Source organism: Peromyscus maniculatus, chromosome 18 (assembly GCF_049852395.1).
Source record: "Peromyscus maniculatus bairdii isolate BWxNUB_F1_BW_parent chromosome 18, HU_Pman_BW_mat_3.1, whole genome shotgun sequence".
NCBI lineage: Eukaryota > Metazoa > Chordata > Mammalia > Rodentia > Cricetidae > Peromyscus > Peromyscus maniculatus.
This window is the reverse complement of record NC_134869.1, coordinates 54,435,311-54,455,992: the sequence shown is the minus strand read 5'-3', so window position 1 is coordinate 54,455,992 and position 20,682 is coordinate 54,435,311. Positions and strand designations below refer to the sequence as shown.

At 36.4% G+C, this 20,682-nt stretch overlaps 1 protein-coding gene across 1 annotated transcript; it reads left to right on the top strand.

Annotated features, from left to right (window-relative positions):
• Positions 1 to 9,425: 9,425 nt before the first annotated feature.
• On the top strand, positions 9,426 to 10,394 carry LOC102917843 (olfactory receptor 9K2-like). The gene has a single exon (XM_006996596.2). It carries the CDS (start codon positions 9,426 to 9,428, stop codon positions 10,392 to 10,394), a length of 969 nt encoding a protein of 322 aa, XP_006996658.1.
• The last annotated feature ends 10,288 nt before the right edge of the window (positions 10,395 to 20,682 follow it).

Genomic DNA, 20,682 nt, shown 5'->3' with positions numbered 1-20,682 from the left:
GCCCTCCATCAGGCTTGAGCCTTTGCAGGGTATATGTTTGCTGCCATAGTCTCTGTGAATTCGTATGTGCGTCAGTACGGTTGTGTCTGGAGGAAACTACTTCTTTGGAGTCATTTATCCCCTCTACCCCTTGTCACCTTTCCACCTCTTCTTCTGCATAGTTCCCTGAGCCCTGGGTGGGTGGGGGGAGGGTTTGATGAAGACATTCCATTTAGGACTGAGTGCTTCTAAATTTCTCACTCTCTGCATATTGGACAGTTGTTCTCTGTGTTAGTTCCCATCTACTTCAAGAAGACATTTCTCTGATGATGGTTGGGTGTAGCAGAATGTTGTTAGGAGCCATTTTATTGCTATGTTCCTTTAGCAGAATGATATGTTTGATTTTCCCCTAAGCCAATGCCTATCGTTCTAGGCTACTCAAGCAGTGCCGGGCACGGCTTCAGCTCATTGAGTGGGCCTCAGATCTAATCAGGGAGCAGCTGGAAACTCCCACAATGTTTGTGCCACTATCGCACAGCATACCTGGCCAGCAGGTCTCCGTTGTAGATCACAGGGTTTGTAGCTGAGTTGATGGTTTTCTGCTTTGGTAGTGTAAAGAGTGCATTCTAGTACCATGAATGCTGGTCAGTAGAGGTGAAGCTTCTGGTTAGGTGCCAGCTCCACTTCTCTATGTTCAATGACATATGTAGGGAATATAGCTTTACCATTATTTTGTAGAGAGCAACCAACAGCTTTGGAAATAACCTGATATATTTCAGGGTTTTCTTGGTGCCTTTTTTACCAATGATATAGCTTATTCCTGGCATTGGAAGTTTCACTTAGTGGCATAAGATGTTTATTTGAGGCGTTGTCTCCACCAGTGTTTGTTGACTCTATTTAGATTTCTTTCACATATGCATATGTTTTAATAAGCTTCTGCAGTAGCTAATTTCCATATGATCCTTCAAATGAGCTTTAGTGTTAGTTGTCTCTCCACATAATTTCTCTTTTTCCTTTCTCTCCCTTCCCCTCCCCCTTTAGTCTTCCCATTCCTATCTCCTCTGTCTCTCCAAACAATATATTCTATTTCTCCTTCCTTGGGAAATCCCCACTAGTTTAATACCAGGTTCCTAATATCTCTGGTAATTTAGATTATAACATGCACATCAAAGACTTAAAGATAACATCCACATAAAGGAGAAAACATATAATATTAGTCTTTTTGGATACAGGTTACTTCACTCAGGGTGATCTCTTCTAGCTCCTGTGAATTTTATAATTTCATTTTTCTGAACAGCTGAGTAATATTCCATTATTAAATGTATCACATTTTCATCATCTATTCATCAGTTTATGTACATGTAAGCTGCTTACAAATTTTTGTTATTATGAGTAGAGCAGTAATGAACATAGATGAGCAGTATCTCTGTATTATGAATGTAGCATCCTTTCGGCTATATGCTCAAGAGTAGTATTGCTGGATCTTGAGGTAGATCCATTCCCAGCTTCGTGATGAACTTCCACAATGACTTCCATAGTGGGTTTACCAGTTTGCACTCCTATCAACAATGAATAAATGTTTCCCTTTCTCCATATCCTCACCATCATGAACTTTTAAAAGTATCATAGATTTGAACAATGAAAACAATTTCAAAGTCAAGTCTCTTAAAAATACTCAAAGTCTTTCTAAAAGTTCAAATCTCTCAACTGTGGGATTCTGTAAAATAAAAATGTAAGTTAAATACTTCTTATTCCAAGAGGGAAGGAAGAATCAGGGCAAAAGCACAGTCAAATAAAATCAAAACCAAAATCCAGAAGTATAAATGAAATCTTATATTTCAATACCCGTCATCTGGGACTCATTGACAATCTTCTGGCTCCATCATCCATAGCACAAAAAGTTTGTTTCCTGGACTCAGCTGACTTTACTCCACAGCTGTCAGTGTATTTTGTGATCATCCCACAGTTCAGACATCTCAAATAAATCTGGTATTTTCACTGCAACCGAAGCAGCACCTTCACTAATGGCCTCTCTTCTCTCTTAAACTATCTTCATGGTCTCCAACCCTGACACATGGTGCCAAGCCTCACCCTCAGTACATGACCCTTTTACTCCTGGGATTTGAACTGCAGCTACACTTTCACCAAGGAACTCTCCTGACCTCTCACAGTGCCAAGCTTCAGCTGATCTCCATAACACTTACAGGCCTTCACAATCAGTACTGTGTGGGAGACTCTTACACATTACCAAATTTGGCTGCCAGCATGAGGCCTTGGTCCTCTCTATTTCTTTCTTTCTTGGACAACACTTTCTTCTGCTGGCCCTGAGGAAATACTCCCAAAATATTTCACCCCACTGATGCTGGTCTCTAACACAGCTGATTTCTCAGTCTCAGCTAACCAGTATCAGTTGTTCCAGCAAAGCAAAGTTTTCACTTCAGTGGTGCTGGTCTCTTGCTAATTACAGGTGATTCTTCAGCCCCAGATGACTATAAATCACAGATTCTCAATACAAAATAGCATATGAATGGCCTGTCCTGGATCTCCCTCAGCAGACCAGGCTGGCCTCGAACTCACAGAGATCTGCCTGGCTCTGCCTCCCAAGTGCTGGGATTACTTAAACTTCCTTTTGAAACATCACAAGCCAACCCTTCAGTGGCTGCATTAGTTTTAGCATTATCTTCCAAATTCCCATGACAGCTTGTGGAGCTCTGAGCACTCTGGATTTTCCAGACCAAAGTTTCAAAATGTTTCACAGTTCTCCCATAACAACATGCTCAGATCAGTCACAGCATTACCCTGTTGTCCTGGTACCAGTTTTCTGTTTTAGTTTGCTTCTATTGCTGCTATAAAGACTATCATTAACAGTAACTTAGAAAGTAACGTTGCTTACTAGCTTTTCTTCCATGGCTTACCCAGTCTGCTTTCTTATCCTGGACCATATACCCACATCAATCACACCTACAGTGGCTGGGACCTCCCACAGCAATCATTGTCAAGAAAATTCTCTACAATTTTGTCTATGGGCAAACTTTGAAAACACTTAAAAAAAAAGATGTAAATTGTGAGACTGCAAACACTGTCTTGGTGATGTTGTTTCTCAGAAGAATACAGGCTCCCCAGAATGAAATTGATGTGCATGTATGTGCATGTGACTAAACTTTCAGGTAAGTGGCTGGGAAATGGTGGAGACCAGAGGGGTTCTCACTGCTAAAGTGGAAGATTGAAAAAGAGAAGGCTGAACTAGAACACACAGCAAGGAATAACTTGCACACATCAGGATACACTTACATTTGGCTTAATGGAAATATAGCTGAGAAACTAAGGACATAATTAGAAATGTGTGTGTGTGTGTGTGTGTGTGTGTAAAATGGGTTAGCAGACACATGTTTTAGCTGTCAGTTGAGAGGCTAGAAACAATAATATCCTAGAAGCAAAATCAACCTAGAATCCTTATCCTGGCTTCTAATTTTATTTTCTACTGACTAAAACATGAAATAGTTAGATAGATATTTGAATCTTGTGCTCAGAAAAGAACAATAAAGAAAACATGAAGCATCATAAAAAGTAAGACATAGAGGAGGTTCTAAAGGCTAAAACTGAAAAATTAGGGCAACTGATGAAATGAAATACTATGGACTAAATCACAACCTAAGACATAAGAATGAATATTCATGGCCAAGTATTTCCATGTTTTTGGCCTCTTATTCAAACAATTGAAACAAAAGTACATACAACTTACAAAGTAGCAAGAAAATAGTATTCAAAGTCATAGCCATAGCACAGACCAGAAATGAATGCACAGTCAAACATTAAAATGGTCACATAAGTGAGAGTACTCAGGGTCCCAATTATTGTTTGGGACTTCCTTTTAGGATATTCAAGAGAAGTAGGAGTTTGTTGCTAAGGGGTACAAGAAGGACAGCTTTCTGTTTTGATTTACAGGCTTAGATTTTATAACTGTTTGGTTACTATTCTCATCCCCTCCCATAATACATCTTATTTTAATTATATGCATGCCCAATTGTGCATAGAAATAAGATGGCAAACAAGGGATTCTCTCTACAAGTTCACTCAGACTATATGGTTTATCATGCTGTGTATGTCCTCAAAATAGTTTTTGTTAGATCAGTTGAACTCACCTCATAACTGGGTATAACTGAAATGCAACAGAAAAGACTGAATATCAAGGCATGATGGCACACACTTTTAGAGCCAGCATTTGGGAGACAGAATCATGCATAAATCTGTGAGTTCAAGACTGGCCTGGTCTAAATTGTATATTCTAGGCCAGCCAGATTACAAAGACAAATTGTTTTTTTAAAAAAGAGTCTGAATAGAAACTGCCCGTGATTGATGCTATTTAAGGGGAGAAGAAACTTATACCAATGCTTTCTGTGGACTGTCCATCCAGTTTAATGCAGTTGGGGATCTTAGATTAATAGGTTGCTAGGTGCATTGTTCAAAGAAGAGCATGTGTGCATAGCACCTGCAGGCAAGAGTCCTAGGTGGGTAACAATTTTCTAGATGTTTTAGGAGAGAAATGTGTATATAACCTGAGTCAAGTGAAGTCCATTGTCTCTAAGCTATTTCCTACTCTTGCCTTTCTCACCATGTCTCTATTTCTTCTTTGATAATGACATTAAACAATTGTAACAATGATAAGAACACAAGGCATCAACACTGGGCTAGGTGTTCAAGGTACCATGCAAAACTGGGGAGAAAAGTAAGCTAAGAAATTTGCTAGTTAAATATTATTGTAAACTCTTTTCTGAATGAAGATAGTAGGAGTTTAATAAATCCCAGTGGGGAGAACCTGGGCTTGTTGGAGAAAATTAATAATGAAAGAAGTTTTGGGGTTATAGTCACAAATATTAAAAACTTCCAGAATTAAAGGGGCACCTTTGTTTGGAAGACACATTTTTGCATGTGTATTGTGTCTATTCAAACCCCAAGTTATTTATAGACAGCAAGATATCTTCTTGTTGGACTGTTTCTTCAGGTAGTGGTCAAGATGCATAATCTCAACATTGGGTTTGGGGATTGTTTTTTACACAAATGGCTCACAAATACTGTGTGCCAGAGAAGGACCTAATGTTTTAAAGTCCATTTTGTCTTTTCTCTTCATTACAATTCATAGTTTCTTGACACACTGGTGTATAGTTCAGAGCAGGACTGTACTCTTTAAGTTAACACTATCCATTTTGTTACACAGATTGATTATTTTATTTAGGATTTTTGTGGCTAACATATTCAAACTGGAATTTAGTAATTCTTACTCTTAGAAAAATAGTTTCTGAGTCAGACATCTTTAAAGCAAGTTCAAAATTACCCAGATATTGCAAAAGAGATCCTGACAGAAAGTAAGGACATCTCTAGTAGTGCAAAGATGTCATTCCAGCACTCAGGAAGCCGAACTAGGAGGATTGACATGAATTTCAAGACAGCCTGGGCTACACAGAGAGCGCCAGACTAGCCTGGGCTAAACTATTATCTTGACTCAACATAAATGAAAGAGTGAAAGCCAACAAAGCCTTGTTGAAGTTAGAAAGACATCAGTAGCTAAAGTAGAAGTAGGTTCAGAGACCAAGAGAGCATGAGACTCTGTGGCAATCAGGCAAGTTAACAGAGAACCAGACTCCAACTTAACACGAACAAACTTTTTTTTTTAATAAGAAGATTCGTCCAAGATGAGTCTGTGATTATCTCAAGAGTATTCAACTTGGTGACTGCTCCTCATGTAGCCTCATGGGATAGCCTTGAACTTTGCCCTTGTTATGAAATTTTAATTGACTTCTTTTCTAGCCCACTCTCAGAGGGACTTTATCTTCCAAAGTCCTGAAAAACTTTGATGCTGCAATTCTCTGGAATTGTTTCAAGGGACTGGAGTTAACTAAGACTACCATAGTTTCTGGCTGTTGCTTTTTTTGCCGTCACTGGGGATCAGAGGTTTTGTTACTTACCTCTTGCCTTATTTTGCTCCAGTCTTCAGTACCAGGTCTGTTATCATGAAGGCTGGAACTCTGCATGCAGCTAAGTTCATAGATTCAGTCATTGGCACTTCTACAGTTCTGGCAGAGAAATAGAATTCTATGAACAAACTGAGGCAATTCAGAGGCCATCATCTTACTTTGTGTCTGGGGAGATAATTTCAACAGGTTTCCTAACAAGGTTAAACTAAAGAGAGAACAAACCTTAATAATAGGTAATGGGAAATTATGAAGTTAGGCAAAGCCACCAAGATATACATACTGTGCTTACAAGGACTGTTATTTTTCTGGGAATTAAATATTATCAGGAATGTTTAATTTTGATCTTTTATTTTTATTTTTACAAATTTATCTTCCATTTTAGAATAAAATAAAAAAACTGGAATTCTTCAGCTTCATGTAAGAGAGGCAACAAGAGAGAAGTAAGTATAAATTAAGGTAAGAATATTTATCAAATAATTAAGTGTTCTAGTTATATAAAAAGAAAACCCAGTATATTATCTAGATGCTTAAAATATACTTTCATTGAATCTCAAAATGTGGTGACATAATTTAATGATTTATTTAGGCAAGCATAAGCATTGAGAGTCATAGTCCATTGCCTGAAGGAAGATAATGGCTAAATCAAGCCAAGCATCTGGTAGTTGATATTTAAAGCATAGTTTGAGTTAAATGAACTCTGTTATCCTATTTGCTTTCATTTCACTACTTAACAAACTTTATAATCATAAAAATCCATTTTCTGTATTTTGGTTATTTCATATACAATATTGGTCATTTCTAATTAATGCAGACAGCCTTTGAAAGCCCTTTTTTTTTGTAATTTTTGTGTGCAAGATATGAACAACATTGATTTACCAACCATTTGTTTAGGTTATAGTAGTCAGCTTCTCTTCACAGAGAAGATTGGAAATCACAGAAGGTAGATTGGAAATTTTTCTGAATCCAAAGTTCTCTACAGTGTGATTGAAACACACCCTGGAGCACTTACAGTCAGGTTCGCTCTTAAAGTCACCTAAGGCTGCTGTGCTCATACACCTTCTTACTGTAACTCCCAGCACTGTCACCCCAGCCTAGTTTAAAATGTGTTTTTAAAAAACCAGTACTGAGTGAGTTATTGTTGGTCACTTAGCAGTAAACTAAAGATCACTGTCACATCATAATAAACACTTCATGAAATACACCATTTCATACTGTAAACTAGTCCTGAATTGAATATTTTTAAAAATTTCATATTCGGTGCCAAACAATTCTTGCCATAAATTAGATGCTTATAAATACTGACCAAACACATTAATGAGTGGTCTGTTAGATACAGACAGATTATCTTTGAAAAATTATGTTGTTTTCATTTGTATAACAACAAAGTAGCTCTTGATTTGTTGTAGAAATGAGATTTCTTCCTTACTAAATCCTCCTTTTATTTTAAAATTAGATTAAACTTTGAAGCCAATTAAACTTATGATATTTTCACAAAAGTCTTCTTTTTATTTTATTTATTTATTTTTTCAGAGCTGAGGACCGAACCCAGGGCCTTGTGCTTGCTAGGCAAGCGCTCTACCACTGAGCTAAATCCCCAACCCCACAAAAGTCTTCTTAACATAGCAATGATAGCTTAAGATATCTAGTGATATTTTAATATACTACACATTTTGAAATGATTGTCACAATCAAGCTCCTTAAGTCACAAGCTTGTGATTGGTTGTGAAAAGCAGTCACCTTAGGTGACTTTAAGAGCAAACCTGACTGTAAGTGCTCCAGGGTGTGCTTCAATCACACTGTAGAGAACTCTGGATTCAGAAAAATTTCCAATCTACCTTCTGTGATTTAACCTGCCTTAAAAGTCCTTCCTGTCTCCTGTAAGAGTATTCATTTCCCACTCCAAACCAACAGAGGGAGAATACTTGAAAGTATTCTGCAGAGTTGTGTACCTGAGAAGGCCCTTTCTATTTTTCTCCAATAAAAATAAACACATTTACCCACCTTACACAATAAATTTAATTCATGTCTACCACCATTGAAATCAAACTATTATAAACCTTTCAGAAAGGATTTCAGATATATGGTAGAGAAGGGTGAGGATGGAGATCAAGAATAGCCATTATTATTATGGCAAGTTGTTATTTCTATGGATTCAAACGTGTATATATTAATTTTATGGACTTTTATGAGAAATTTATTGAAGGAAGCAGCAAAGAAAAGGTATCAATCAAGTAATAAAGCCTTTGAGTTCTGAAGTTCTGTAATCCTGAGAAAAGAAAGACATATAACTATACTTATTATAACTAGAGAGGTTGGTGAGTCAAAAGAAAACTTCATATCACCATTTTTTATTGTGGCTATACCACTAATCTCAACCCTGCCAAAGAAGCTTCCTGGATCATTTGTAGGTTTTTATTATCCATGCCACTAATAGAAAGAATGCATAACATTTGGTTTAAATATCACAAAAGAAGAAAACTACAGTAATTTTTAGCTACCAGACAACTTAATTCATAATGAATGTATTTTTCATAATTTAAGAAAACCAGAAATGCTTCAAGACAATCAAAGTTGTTTTTATTGTTTAATCAGGTAGCCTACAAGAAAATTGAACAGTTTGGATGTTTTAGAAAATTAACATGTATTTATTCTTAAAACTACGGAGCACTTACTATTAGATTAAGAGCCCATTAATATTTCCTGCCTAATATAATCTATTCTTTTTCTATGGAGTCAAGAGATTTTTTGATTTGATCCTTTCTTTAATTCTCTATTTTTTCTCACATTCAAAAATGTTTCAGATGTGTTTCTTGACAGATTTACACAGAAAGAGGAAGAATCAAACTTCATAGGATAAAAATATAAATGTCTTACTGATATTTTATTTGCATTTAGAGTAAATGGGTGAGTTACATGAACTGAAGATTGGCCAGTTTATAAAAGATCCCTGATAAAAATAACTTCTTGATAAATAACTGTAGTTGTAAGAGTTTGTTAAAAAGATACTACCTTGTATTTTACTCTTAGCTTCCTATTTTTTTATTTTCTATTACAGATGAAAGGTAAAACATCTTATTAAAGAGAAAATAAATATTAAATGATAAACTACAATTTTAAAAAAGTATATTTTTAGTATTATGAGTTTATCACTCTTTAAAATTTTGATATTATCTTAGTCATATATCATAATTCACAGGTTCTCATGTGACAGTACAGATATAAGAAGTATCAAACTACATTATATTTAACACTACTATTGAATACCATTACATTTTGATCCAATTATGTTGCCTTAGGCAGCAGCAAGGTATCTCTCAACTGTAGTTTGCTGCTGTGTAGATTTAGTTGGGTAGTGGATATGAAAGCTTACATCAACTGTGTTTTCTTTAATATGAAGTTTTATTGGTGATAACTGACAAAGTGTGGGGAGTTTATATGTTGATTTTCTTTTATAACCCAAAGCAGAAATTTGCCATGGGTGACAAGGAAAGAGTCAACCATTCAGATGTTATTGACTTCATTCACAACTCAGAAGTGACTGACTTCATTCTTGTAGGCATCAGGGTCCGCCCAGAGCTCCACAGTGTCCTCTTCCTTCTATTTCTGATTATTTATGGGATGGTTCTTCTGGGGAACCTTAGCATGATTGGCATCATAGTGACTGATCCTAGGCTGAATACACCAATGTATTTCTTCCTAGGCAACCTCTCTGTCATTGACCTCTCCTACTCCACTGTTATTGTACCTAAAGCCATGGTTAACATCTTATCTCAGAAAAAGACCATATCCTTTGTGGGTTGTGTGGCTCAGCTTTTCCTTTATGCACTTTTCATGGTAACAGAAGCCTTTGTGCTAGCAGCCATGGCCTATGACCGCTTCACTGCCATCTGCAATCCTCTCCTTTACAGTGTCCGCATGTCAAGGAGTGTCTGTGTCCAGTTGGTGGCTGGTTCCTATCTCTGTGGCTGGGTCAGTTCCATTCTCCAAATCAGTGTAACATTCTCCATGTCTTTTTGTGCCTCTAGGGTTATAGATCACTTCTACTGTGATTCAAATCCAATTGAAAAGATCTCCTGTTCTAATACTTTTATCAATAAGATGGTATCACTTAGTCTGGCTGTGCTCATTATTTTGCCCACAATAATTGTTATTGTAGTGTCTTACATGTATATTGTATCCACAGTTTTAAAGATCCGTTCCAGCGAAGGGAGAAAAAAAGCCTTCTCCACCTGCAGCTCCCACCTGGGGGTTGTTAGTTTACTTTATGGGACTGTTTCCTTTGTGTACCTCACACCTCCCAACAACCCTGAACTTCGTAAAATAGCTTCAGTATGTTATATTTTGTTCACACCTATGCTGAATCCCCTAATCTACTCTTTACGAAATAAGGATGTAAAAGAGGCTGTGAAAAAAGTCTTGTGCAAGAAAGATGTTTTACTGTAAAAGAACCTGCACTCCTTTCATTGATTCTTGTATTAGTTGATTGTTGCCTGTCTGATCCTCTCCATTTAGGCATTTAAAATTCAAGTGTACTTTAAAAAGGAGATGACAGATACTCAAATTTTCTAATACACAGCATTAGTAATTTCCTGTAAACAACATTCCAAATAAATTTCTTTTAAATATGAGAGTTCTGGATATTGATGAAGATTGACTACATTTCCTATAAACAATTATGTTTCTTACTCTGCCAATAAAACTATGCTATGTGAATAGAGAAGTAAAGTACTTTATATCCACAAGTAGAATTTAGATGGATAAAGTACTTCACACCATAATTAACTTGGAAACTGTGCCTTCACATTGGCTTATATACAAATGACACTTGGTATAATGCCAGTGTTGTGTTTTTTATTTGATAGCATGTGACAGTGTTAGAGCATGTGTATGTTATGAAAAGAAAATGGAAAGGAAACATTCCAAGAAGGACCTATGTTGAATTAAAGAACATAGAAAATAACTTTGAGCCAGGCAGTAGTGGCACATACCTTTAATCTCAGAACTTGGGAGGCAGAGGCAGGTTCTGCATTTGAGGTCAGCCTGGTCTAAAGAGTGAGTTCTAGGACAGCTAGGGCTACACAGAGAAATCTTGTCTAGAAAAATCAGCCAACCAACCAAACAAACAAAAAACTCAAACAAACAAAAAACCAAATATGTAAGTCAATAAATTTTAAATAGCATTCTTTGAGTGGTGTAAGTTATCTCTGATTTCCTCCAATATAACAAAAAGATAAGTTTTATTATATTTTTCAATTCAAAGTGCCTTTAGGATAACACAATAGGACATACTATTGTTATTGAAATAAATCTAGTTTGGAAATCATAATTAAAACTAATATAAGACTTTAAATTTACACATATGAGAAGTTAGATTCCCTGTGTGTATGTGTATATATGGATGTGTTTATATTTGTGTATACATGTGCACGATTGTTTGTTTCTGGGATATAGGAAAAAGTGAATAAGCAGCATGCATCAGTTGGGATATGGTTACTCTGACAGCATCTCACAGACTTGGTAAATGCCAAGGGAAGTCAGGTGTGAAAGAAAACCATGCTGAAGTCACTGTTTTGCAAATAATTTAAGTAATGCTCAGATAAACAGTGCCTACATCTAGGAGCAATTAATGGAGACAAACACTAAGTCCAAAAAATAGAGCACACTTGATCATTTCAGCCATTTCAGCCACAGACTCAACACCATGTAACCTGAAACACAGACCCTTGATTCAGTCTTTCTTTTTCTTTTGTTTAGATAGCAGGGTCTCCTTTGTTGAATACACAAAGGCATATATCTTAGCAGGTTATTGTTGGCTGGGGCAAATAATTTGTCTAGTAATTATTCTTACTTAAGTAAAAGGGAAGCTATATGACTAAATAAATCAAGATTCTATTAATCTCTCTCCTTCCAGACTTGTTAATTTATTTGTCCTGAAGTTTAATTTTAGACAGATACCATTTGAGAACAAATAGAAATCCAAATCACTTGGGGAATGATTTTTTAGAATGGGTTATTATTAGTCTAGAAGATTCACTTTTCAAATATAGGTATTTCTTATTTCCACTGTATCCTCATTAGCTTAGAGTTTCACTTTTCTTGGTATCTACCAAGTATAGGTTATTGGGGATCATTCAGAAAAGCCAACCAAATGTTGGGTAAGATTATACCTAGACTTACTTGGTTTCATTTTTCAACAGAATGAAATATATTTCCTATAACCACAGCAGATTATAGAATTTCAGTGCTTAATAACATCACAAGCTGCTTCTCTTAATTTACTGCAAATGTCCAAAGCAATTTGGAAAAGCCAAAAACCAAATGCAAGATGTCTCTAAAAGTGTTAAATTCAGGTAGCTATAGTTGTCTCCTGCTTTCTGTTATGCAGTATCCTTCCTTGGTAAAGCTTTCTCTGGGTTCACAAGCTGTGTACTAGCATTACTTTCTTGTTACTTGTGCCATTATGAGTTTATCACAACATCCCACACTCATACCAATATGTTGCTGGGTTTCATTAACAAAGTATTTTGTGTTTAATTTTGTATTAATGATACATTGATTAAATGCTACAAGATCCAAGAGACATTAAAGAGTGTACATCATTGTTTAGAGGTGACCTTATAATTATACACAAAATCCTCAAGAAGATATGATGTTATGACCATGAGGCACCTTGAGAAGCTGCTGATGACATTAAGGCTCTCAAAACTCTGATCTGTACTGCATTCTTCAGCCTCCCTGGGTAGAACTTTTGGACATGCAAGTATATTTATTGTGTTATAAGACCATTTGATACAAATTTTGCATATTACTGATGGCTACCTACCTAATGACCATACTATTATTATTATTTTAGTATTATTAATTATTTCATGTGTTTACCAAGATTTTAAAGTTTTGTTCAGAGGATTCCAAAGGCTAGTTACATGTCAATCCAAACTTCACACTATAGATTAAAAGTATTATATTAAACAGTATACAGTGGTATCCAGACTGCACTACATTTGTGTCATCTTAGAATGGTTTAAACTCATTATGGGATTTTTTTACATTATGAAGATTGACATAGCAAAAGTGACATGGTGTTGCAAAAAAAAAAACCCATACTATCTAATTATGATATTAGACTGTTGTTTTTTATGAGTTTTGTATGAGATATCACTTTGCCCAGCTCCGTGATGCTAGGATAGGTAATTAAATCAACAAAACATTGCATTTCAAAATTATCATCCTAGTGATTTCAATGGAGGAAAAATAATGGTAGTGTGAGGTGGAGGGAATGAAAAGGAAATAAATGGGAAAAGTTTTTAAAAATAGTTAATTTCAAGAACCAAGACCAATCTGATTAAGGAAATCCATCATAAAACTATAAGCAAAGACTGATGTCCACATTTCTTTCTATTATAGTAAAACTTGGTTTGCAAATTTTTTTGGAAGCATTTTCTTCTTTTTTTACTCAACATTTAAAAAGCATCCTTTATGTACTCCTTTTTCAGGATAATAGTTGCTGTTAGTTTCCTCAGCTGAAGATCTTGTGGTTAGATTTCTTGTTATGAACTCAATAAATTAACATGGGGTGACTTTAGCATAAAGTAGACTTGGAGAATGTCTCTCCCTTTGCTCCAGGCAGCAACACACAGGGTGAGGTGAGTCCTAATCCACATCCCAGAAAACTAGAAAATGGGAAACAAGGAAGTAATTTCCAAATAAATCCAAACAATCATATGCTGGGGTTGGCGGTACTTACTTCAAGACATCTCAGGCTTTTCTTCCACCATTGGAAACGTAAATTCTAGTAAATCATCAGCTTATTGAATAATTACAGTCCATTCTTCTGGGGAAGCCCTGAATAAAAAAGTTCTTATCATTAGGAAATAACTTTTATTCTGCTCTCATTATGCTTCTCTTTTTATCTGTTAGTGGTAACTAATTTAAGAATTGGAAAGTGTATTAAATACAGTATAAAGAATTCTATTAACATCACTTAAAGTCAATGAAATATTTGTGTATTTACTTTTCTTTGGTATTTGGCCATCCATAAATCAGCCTCCAAAATACATAAATAAGGATAATTAGAAACATTTTACCTCACACCTTTGATGTTAAGAGTATGTGATACTCAGGTATCCAGCAGTCCCTTCATTCTAATGACTGCAAACCAGACTTCCAAGAAAGGAGGAAAACCCTGGTCTGAACCAGAGTGGACCAAGAGAAGGCTTGTCATACTTGTTTTGTCAACTTGACAGGCTGGAGTCATCTGAGAAGAGTTAAACAAACATGGAAAAAATATACCTACATCAGATGGTCCTGTAGGCTAGTCAATTGGACATCAGGTGAGCCTGGGTGGTATTTAAAAAGCAGGCTCAAAACAAACAAAGAGAACCCAAGCAAACCAGAATTAAAACAAGCACACAAACAAAACACTAGGAACTGAAATGGCATGAAGACTTTCAAAGATGATGTGCACAGAAACCCTCTCTTTTGGAAAATGTAATTTGAATAAAATAAATTTTGAGGGGAAAAAATAGGCCGAGCAAGCCATTAGCAATGTTCTTTCCTGGTCCCTGCTTCAGCTTCTGCCTCCAGATTTCTGCCTTGATTCCTGATGGTGGACTGTAACCTGTAAGCCAAATAAAATCTTTCTTCTAGAGGTTGCTTTTGGTTTTGATCTTTATCACAGCAATAGAAAGCAAATCAAGACAGGGCTGTGCTGACCCTCTCATTATTTCATTTATTATTGGCTGTCTCAACTATTTACTAGGAATAAAGTGGTGATAGTGTCTGGGCTTTTGACTACTATCATATAAACCTCTGTTTCCTTAGTCTACTCAGTCAAATGTAATAATTTGTAGTCTGTTGCCCCACTATTGCTACTAACATCAGAGAGAAATTTTTCACTCTATTGTATCTTATCAATATTCTTACAGAGACACATCACAGCAGATCTGAGATGTTTTAGGATTAGCGGTTTGTGTTTACTAACCCAACATTCTGTTTTATCTCTATTTATTTGGAGTAAACATCAAATGCTAAAACATTCATGTGTTTTGTTCAGTATTCTTATTTCCATTCAATCAATACCAAATAAAGTACTCTATCTCTGAAAGAAAGGAAGGAAAGAAGGAAGGGAGGAAGGAAGGAAGGAAGGAAGGAAGGAAGGAAGGAAGGAAAGAAAGAAAGAAAGAAAGAAAGAAAGAAAGAAAGAAAGAAAGAAAGAAAGGGAGAAAGGAAGAAAGAAAGAAAGGGAGAGGGGGAAGGGCTTTTTTTCTCCTCAAATTTCTGTAGCATTTGATATTAGCTATTTAACATTTCCTAAGTCATGTTCTTAGAAAATCTCTCTTTCTTTCTCTCTCTGTTTATTTCATCATGCTGTATAGGTACTATAACAGGGGGAGAAGGGAAAATGGGGTATATAGGTACAGAAGAAGGAGAATAATGAGAGATAAATAATACCGAGTATGCTTGAGAAAACTATAGGGAAGCACTATTTTATAAGCTGTTTAAAATACAGTGTGTGGTAGGGGGAAATAGAATAGATTTTTTAGATAGACTGGAGTGGGGAGCAGGAATGGGAGGATCAGGTGGGGAGAGGGAGGAGAGATGGAGTTAAGGGAGGAAATCTCTTCCAGGTGAGATATATACTATATACTATATTCATTTCCACACAAATTCAGGCCTGACATCCTAGGCTGGACTGCCACATCTTTGTATGACCGTACATTCCACCATGTTTGGGTTCCACTTCTCACTCTTGACTGTTGATTCTCATCACCATGCAAACCACACCTAGCCCCTACCAAATAGCTACAGGATGATACTCTTCATAAACTAAAGAGAAGAAGGGGAGAGAACGGAAGGGAAAGGAGACAGATGATAACAGAAGGAAGAGAAGACAAAGGAATGAACAAGATAAGAATAAGGGCATGTTTCTGCTCTCTACTTCAGAGTTGTAAAATAATCAGATCACCAATAAAGGAAGAATAATATAAACACGTGGGATAGAAAGTAAAGAAGCTTTGCATAGATGGAGAAAAACAGCGTGAAACAGCTTCTACATGAACTAGAAGAGTCTTCATGCTAGTCATCTAGCCTCGTATGTGGGAAAGTAATATCATGCTTCTCTGAAGACACACATAGCATTTTAGACCCATAGTCACTCATATCCTCAATACACTGATGCAACGCAAATTCAAGACCCAAAATGCCTAGAAACATAATGTTCTTTTGGTATTCTATAAATCAGGGTCAGTCTCCTCTTCTGGGACAGTTTACATTCACTAATCCAGATATGTAGTGCAGTACTTTTTTTTTTTTATAGTGACTTTGTCATATCTGGTGAAATATGATTTTAAAGTAACATTCAGGGTATGATCAAGGTTATTAAGTCTATTAGTCAATTGTATTCAGGTCAGTAGAACAGAGATCTTTGATAAATCTATGTAATAAATTTGTATTGTTATAAAGTATACATTTTACTCTTAAATGTTTTTTCTAGTTCTTTAAACAATATCAATCATCTAAAGAAGCACTATTTTATATTTTTTCTGAAAATGTCAGACAATAATATATATGAAGACCTCTCAGAGAAATTATTTTCCTAAATTCTGAAGGCCTAGTTAAAATAAGATTTTTTTTTGTAATATCTCAACTCCATTTATGTGAACATAGCTTTTTGAGCTTATAGGAAGAGAAACTTACAAAAAGAGAGGGGTGTTTCTTATATTCTCACTTAAGACAAATTTATTAAGTATAACTAAGTTCATCTCTCATTCTTAGGTCATCCTTGTTTGCTCATCTTGGATTCAGAATTGTGTTTTCTACAAGTTGTTGGGTTGTATGTAAATTCATCTAGGTGGAGAAAACAACTGTAACAGTCAATCTTTATTGTCAACTTGGATTTAGAAACACTATTCTGGAAAGTAGTGGAAAGATAGCCTAAATGTGCAGAGAACCATAGACTTGAGGCCAGGATGGACTGAGAAGAAGCAAAAATGAAAGCCCCCAATGCAAGTATTTGCTCTCTCCTTCCTCGTCCACATGAGTTTGCTGTGCACTCTTCACCATGATAAATTCCTCTGAAACCAAACCAAAATAAACTCTCTGTCTCTTAAATTATTATGCTTAGGTATTTTTGTCACAGCAACAATATGTCTAACACAGAAAACCAGACATGAGATTGTGTCTGTAACAATGCAGTTCAGAAACCTTTGAAACTCATTCGTGGTAAATTCAGAAAAGTTTGGAGGTGTGGGCTGTAAGATAACTAGAGCTGGAATGCTGTAAGCAGAGTTTAAGGCAGGGGTCTGAGGAACAGCATGCTGCTAAGGGCATGCATAGTAAAGACTGACAAGAGGTTTCAAATGGAAGTGGGGGATCTGTTGGCATTAGAATAGAGACTATTCAGGCTACCTGTATGTAGAACTTGTTGACATCCTAGTTCTTGTGCCTAGGACAATCTCTCTCTCTCTCTCTCTCTCTCTCTCTCTCTCTCTCTCTCTCTCTCTCTGGATGGAAGTAGTGATGGTCATTATGGTGGTGGTGGTAATGATGGAGTGTGTTTATATGTGGTGCATGCAGGTATGTATGTATGTAGGGGCCAGAAGTCAGAAGCCAGAAGTGAAGGTCAGGTGTGCTCTTCATCACTCTCTGCCTTATTCCTGCATGGCAGACTATGGTGGTATTTTATTTTTACTGAAATTTGATTTTCATTGTATGTTAATAAATAAAGTTGCCCGGGGGTCAGAGCTATTAGAGCCATAGCAAGAGCGTGGTGGTGGTGTCACATGCCTTTAATCCCAGCACTTAGTAGAAGAGCTAGGTAGATCTCTGTGTGTTCAGGGATACAGCCAGCATTGCAGACATACACCTTTAAGACCTGGAGGGCGGTACTTACAGGCAGTGACAAGGCAGTCATGTGTTTGGGTTTACAACCAATGAGAAGGCAGAACAGAAAGACTATTTAAAGACAGACACACAGGAAGTAGCTCTCTTTCGGGAAGCTTGGAGCACTGCAGGAGGTAAGATTTTAGCTCTGAGCTCTGACCTCTCGGCTTTCTCTTTTACATTGGTTCTGTGTTTCTTATTTTAATAAGACAGTTGGTTACATCTACATCTGGCACCCAGTGTGACAAGAATCCATTAAAAACCACTTGGGGTTGGCTCCCTAGTCTGAGCAGCCAGCTCCCTAGCCCCGGCCCAGGTCTGCTTGGCCTCTGGCCGGACAAACCCTGAGCTGCTTGCTTAAAGCTGGTGCTACAAACAACTCAGGCCTGCCCTGCCAAACAGGGCCCCTGCCTGTAAAGCCAATGCACATGGTTGGAGCTTAAGGAAGCCAGAGCCAAACCTTGACTCGGCTCAAGAGAGAACACGTGGCTGGATTTAAGCTTTAGCCAGCTAGGCTTTCATGTTCTCTCTCTGTCTCTCTCTGTCTCTCTCTCTCCCTCTCCCTCTCTCTCTCTCTCTTGGGATTCACACCTAGGACACTAGGTGGCTGTTTTGAAATTCGCTCGGATTTCTACTGTTCTACACAGATTTGGTAAGTCACAACATATCAGATATTTTAAAGGAAACTATTTAAAAGAGAAATTTTTTCCACATTAAAAATAATGGGTTTTATGTGTACATTGGAAGAAAATTAGGTTTTGTTTGAAATTTTAGGCAGTCTGACAATGGAACAACTAAATGAGAAGATTAGTATTATTGGAATTATGCAGTTTATCAATATGCTTATCCTCATTTTACAATTTAAAAAGATAGTCGATTTAAGTGCCAGGATGACAGCTTTAGAAAAACTTGTTAAACCTGTAAAAATTCAGACAGAAGAAATTAACAGTGAAGTTGTTTCACCTTTGGATATAAGGTTACAGAAAGAAAGCCTGTTTTCACACAGTCACCCTTAATTTATCCTGTAACCGTACAGCAGTTGCCTGATCAAATGACTACACAAAATATTTGGGCTCCAATTGAAATGTTGGATTTATAAAGGTTTAAGGAGACAATAGTATCTTATGGCATGCATTCCCTATATGTAAAGCAAATGTTAAACTCTTGGTCAACATATAATAGGATTGTACCACAGGACTGGCGGGAGCTGGCACAAGCTGTTCTGGACCCAGTCAGAGGCTTCAATTTCTAACTTGGTTTAAGGATGAAGCTAAAAACATAGAAAAACAATGGAGGGATAAAGGAATACAAGTTTGTCAGGATCAGCTTATTGGAGAAGGCCAATATGCTTCAGTACAAACACAATGTTTATATGATGTCCAAACCCTAATTTTATGTTGAACAGCAGCCTTGAATGCATGGGACAGAGTTGAGGAACCAGAAAAAAACCTGAGTCATTTACAAAGGTTATGCAAGGCCCAAAAGAATCTTTCACAGATATATATATATATATATATATATATATATATATATATATATATATATATATATATATATATATTTTTTACAAAGATTGGCTTTAGCAGTAAAGAGAATGGTCTCGGATTTAGAAGCTAGTAAAATACTAATTGAATCTTTGGTCTTTGAGAATGTGAATGCAGCATGCAAAAGAATAATCAGGCCATTAAAGACAAGATCTGCACCTTTGGAAGATTGGATTAGAGACACAGTTAATGTTGAGGCTCTTGAGCATGATGATATGTGGGTAGGAGAAGCAATTTCAAAAGGTTTGAGGAGTGTTAGATGTTTTGGATGTGGAAAGAAAGGACATTTGAAAAGTGACTGTAAACAGGTCATTCCTAGAAACAATGTTTCTTCAAGAAACAATGGCAACAGAATGATGTCCCTTCCTTCTGGAGTATGCAGAAGGTGTGGTAAGGGAAAACACTGGACCAAGGAATGTAGATCAACAAGGGACAGAGAGGGTAATCCTTTGCTTCAGTTTTCGGGAAACTCCCAGAGGGGCTTCATGCACGCCCCCATAGCAAATCCAGTTCAAACCTTTCCTGCAGCCATAGAGGAAACCCCTGCTCAGAGTGATTAAATAACCAAATGCCTATTGAAAAAAATCATGCTGGTCAGGATGATGAAACAGAGAGAATAGAAAATTCAAAAAAAAAAAAACATAAAAAAATTTTTTTGGCAAACTTCTATTAATGAACAGAGACCAAAATTAATGATAAAAATAAATGGTCATATAGAGTACTAACTAATTCTAGAAAAAAGGCTTCAATTAGCTGCATATATATGTCTTTGTGTTCGAGTCTCTTATCAGTTTTCTACAGGAAATCACAGCCAGGCCTAACATCAACTAAAGTCTCCAGGAAAAAGATGGGGCCCCACAACAACAACAATTCCACGTGGGCAATAATCATATCATTAAGCTGACAAACATCACCTACAGATCAGCTTTGAACTACAAGTATAAAGATAATTTCGCCCATACCCAGCAGGAAACAATTTTAAAAATATGACGCCCACATTCCCAAAGAGGTGGTGTGGGGTGGGTGATTTTCTGGTTCTTTTAATGGGTTTTGGGTCTGGGATAATTTTCATTGTTTAGGGGGGTCGGTTACAAGTATTGTCAAGGGTTAGAAAAAAGGCTAAGCAAAGGAAATTAGATTTAAGGTTCTTGTTTAAAAAAAAGACAATTACTAGTTTTAAATACTTTACATTATTACCAACTATTAGGATATAAAGAAATGAAAGTTAGTAGTTAGACATTACAATAGAACTTGTAGTCATATTAGATATGTTTTAAAAATTGAACAGATATATTTCAGACAGGTCA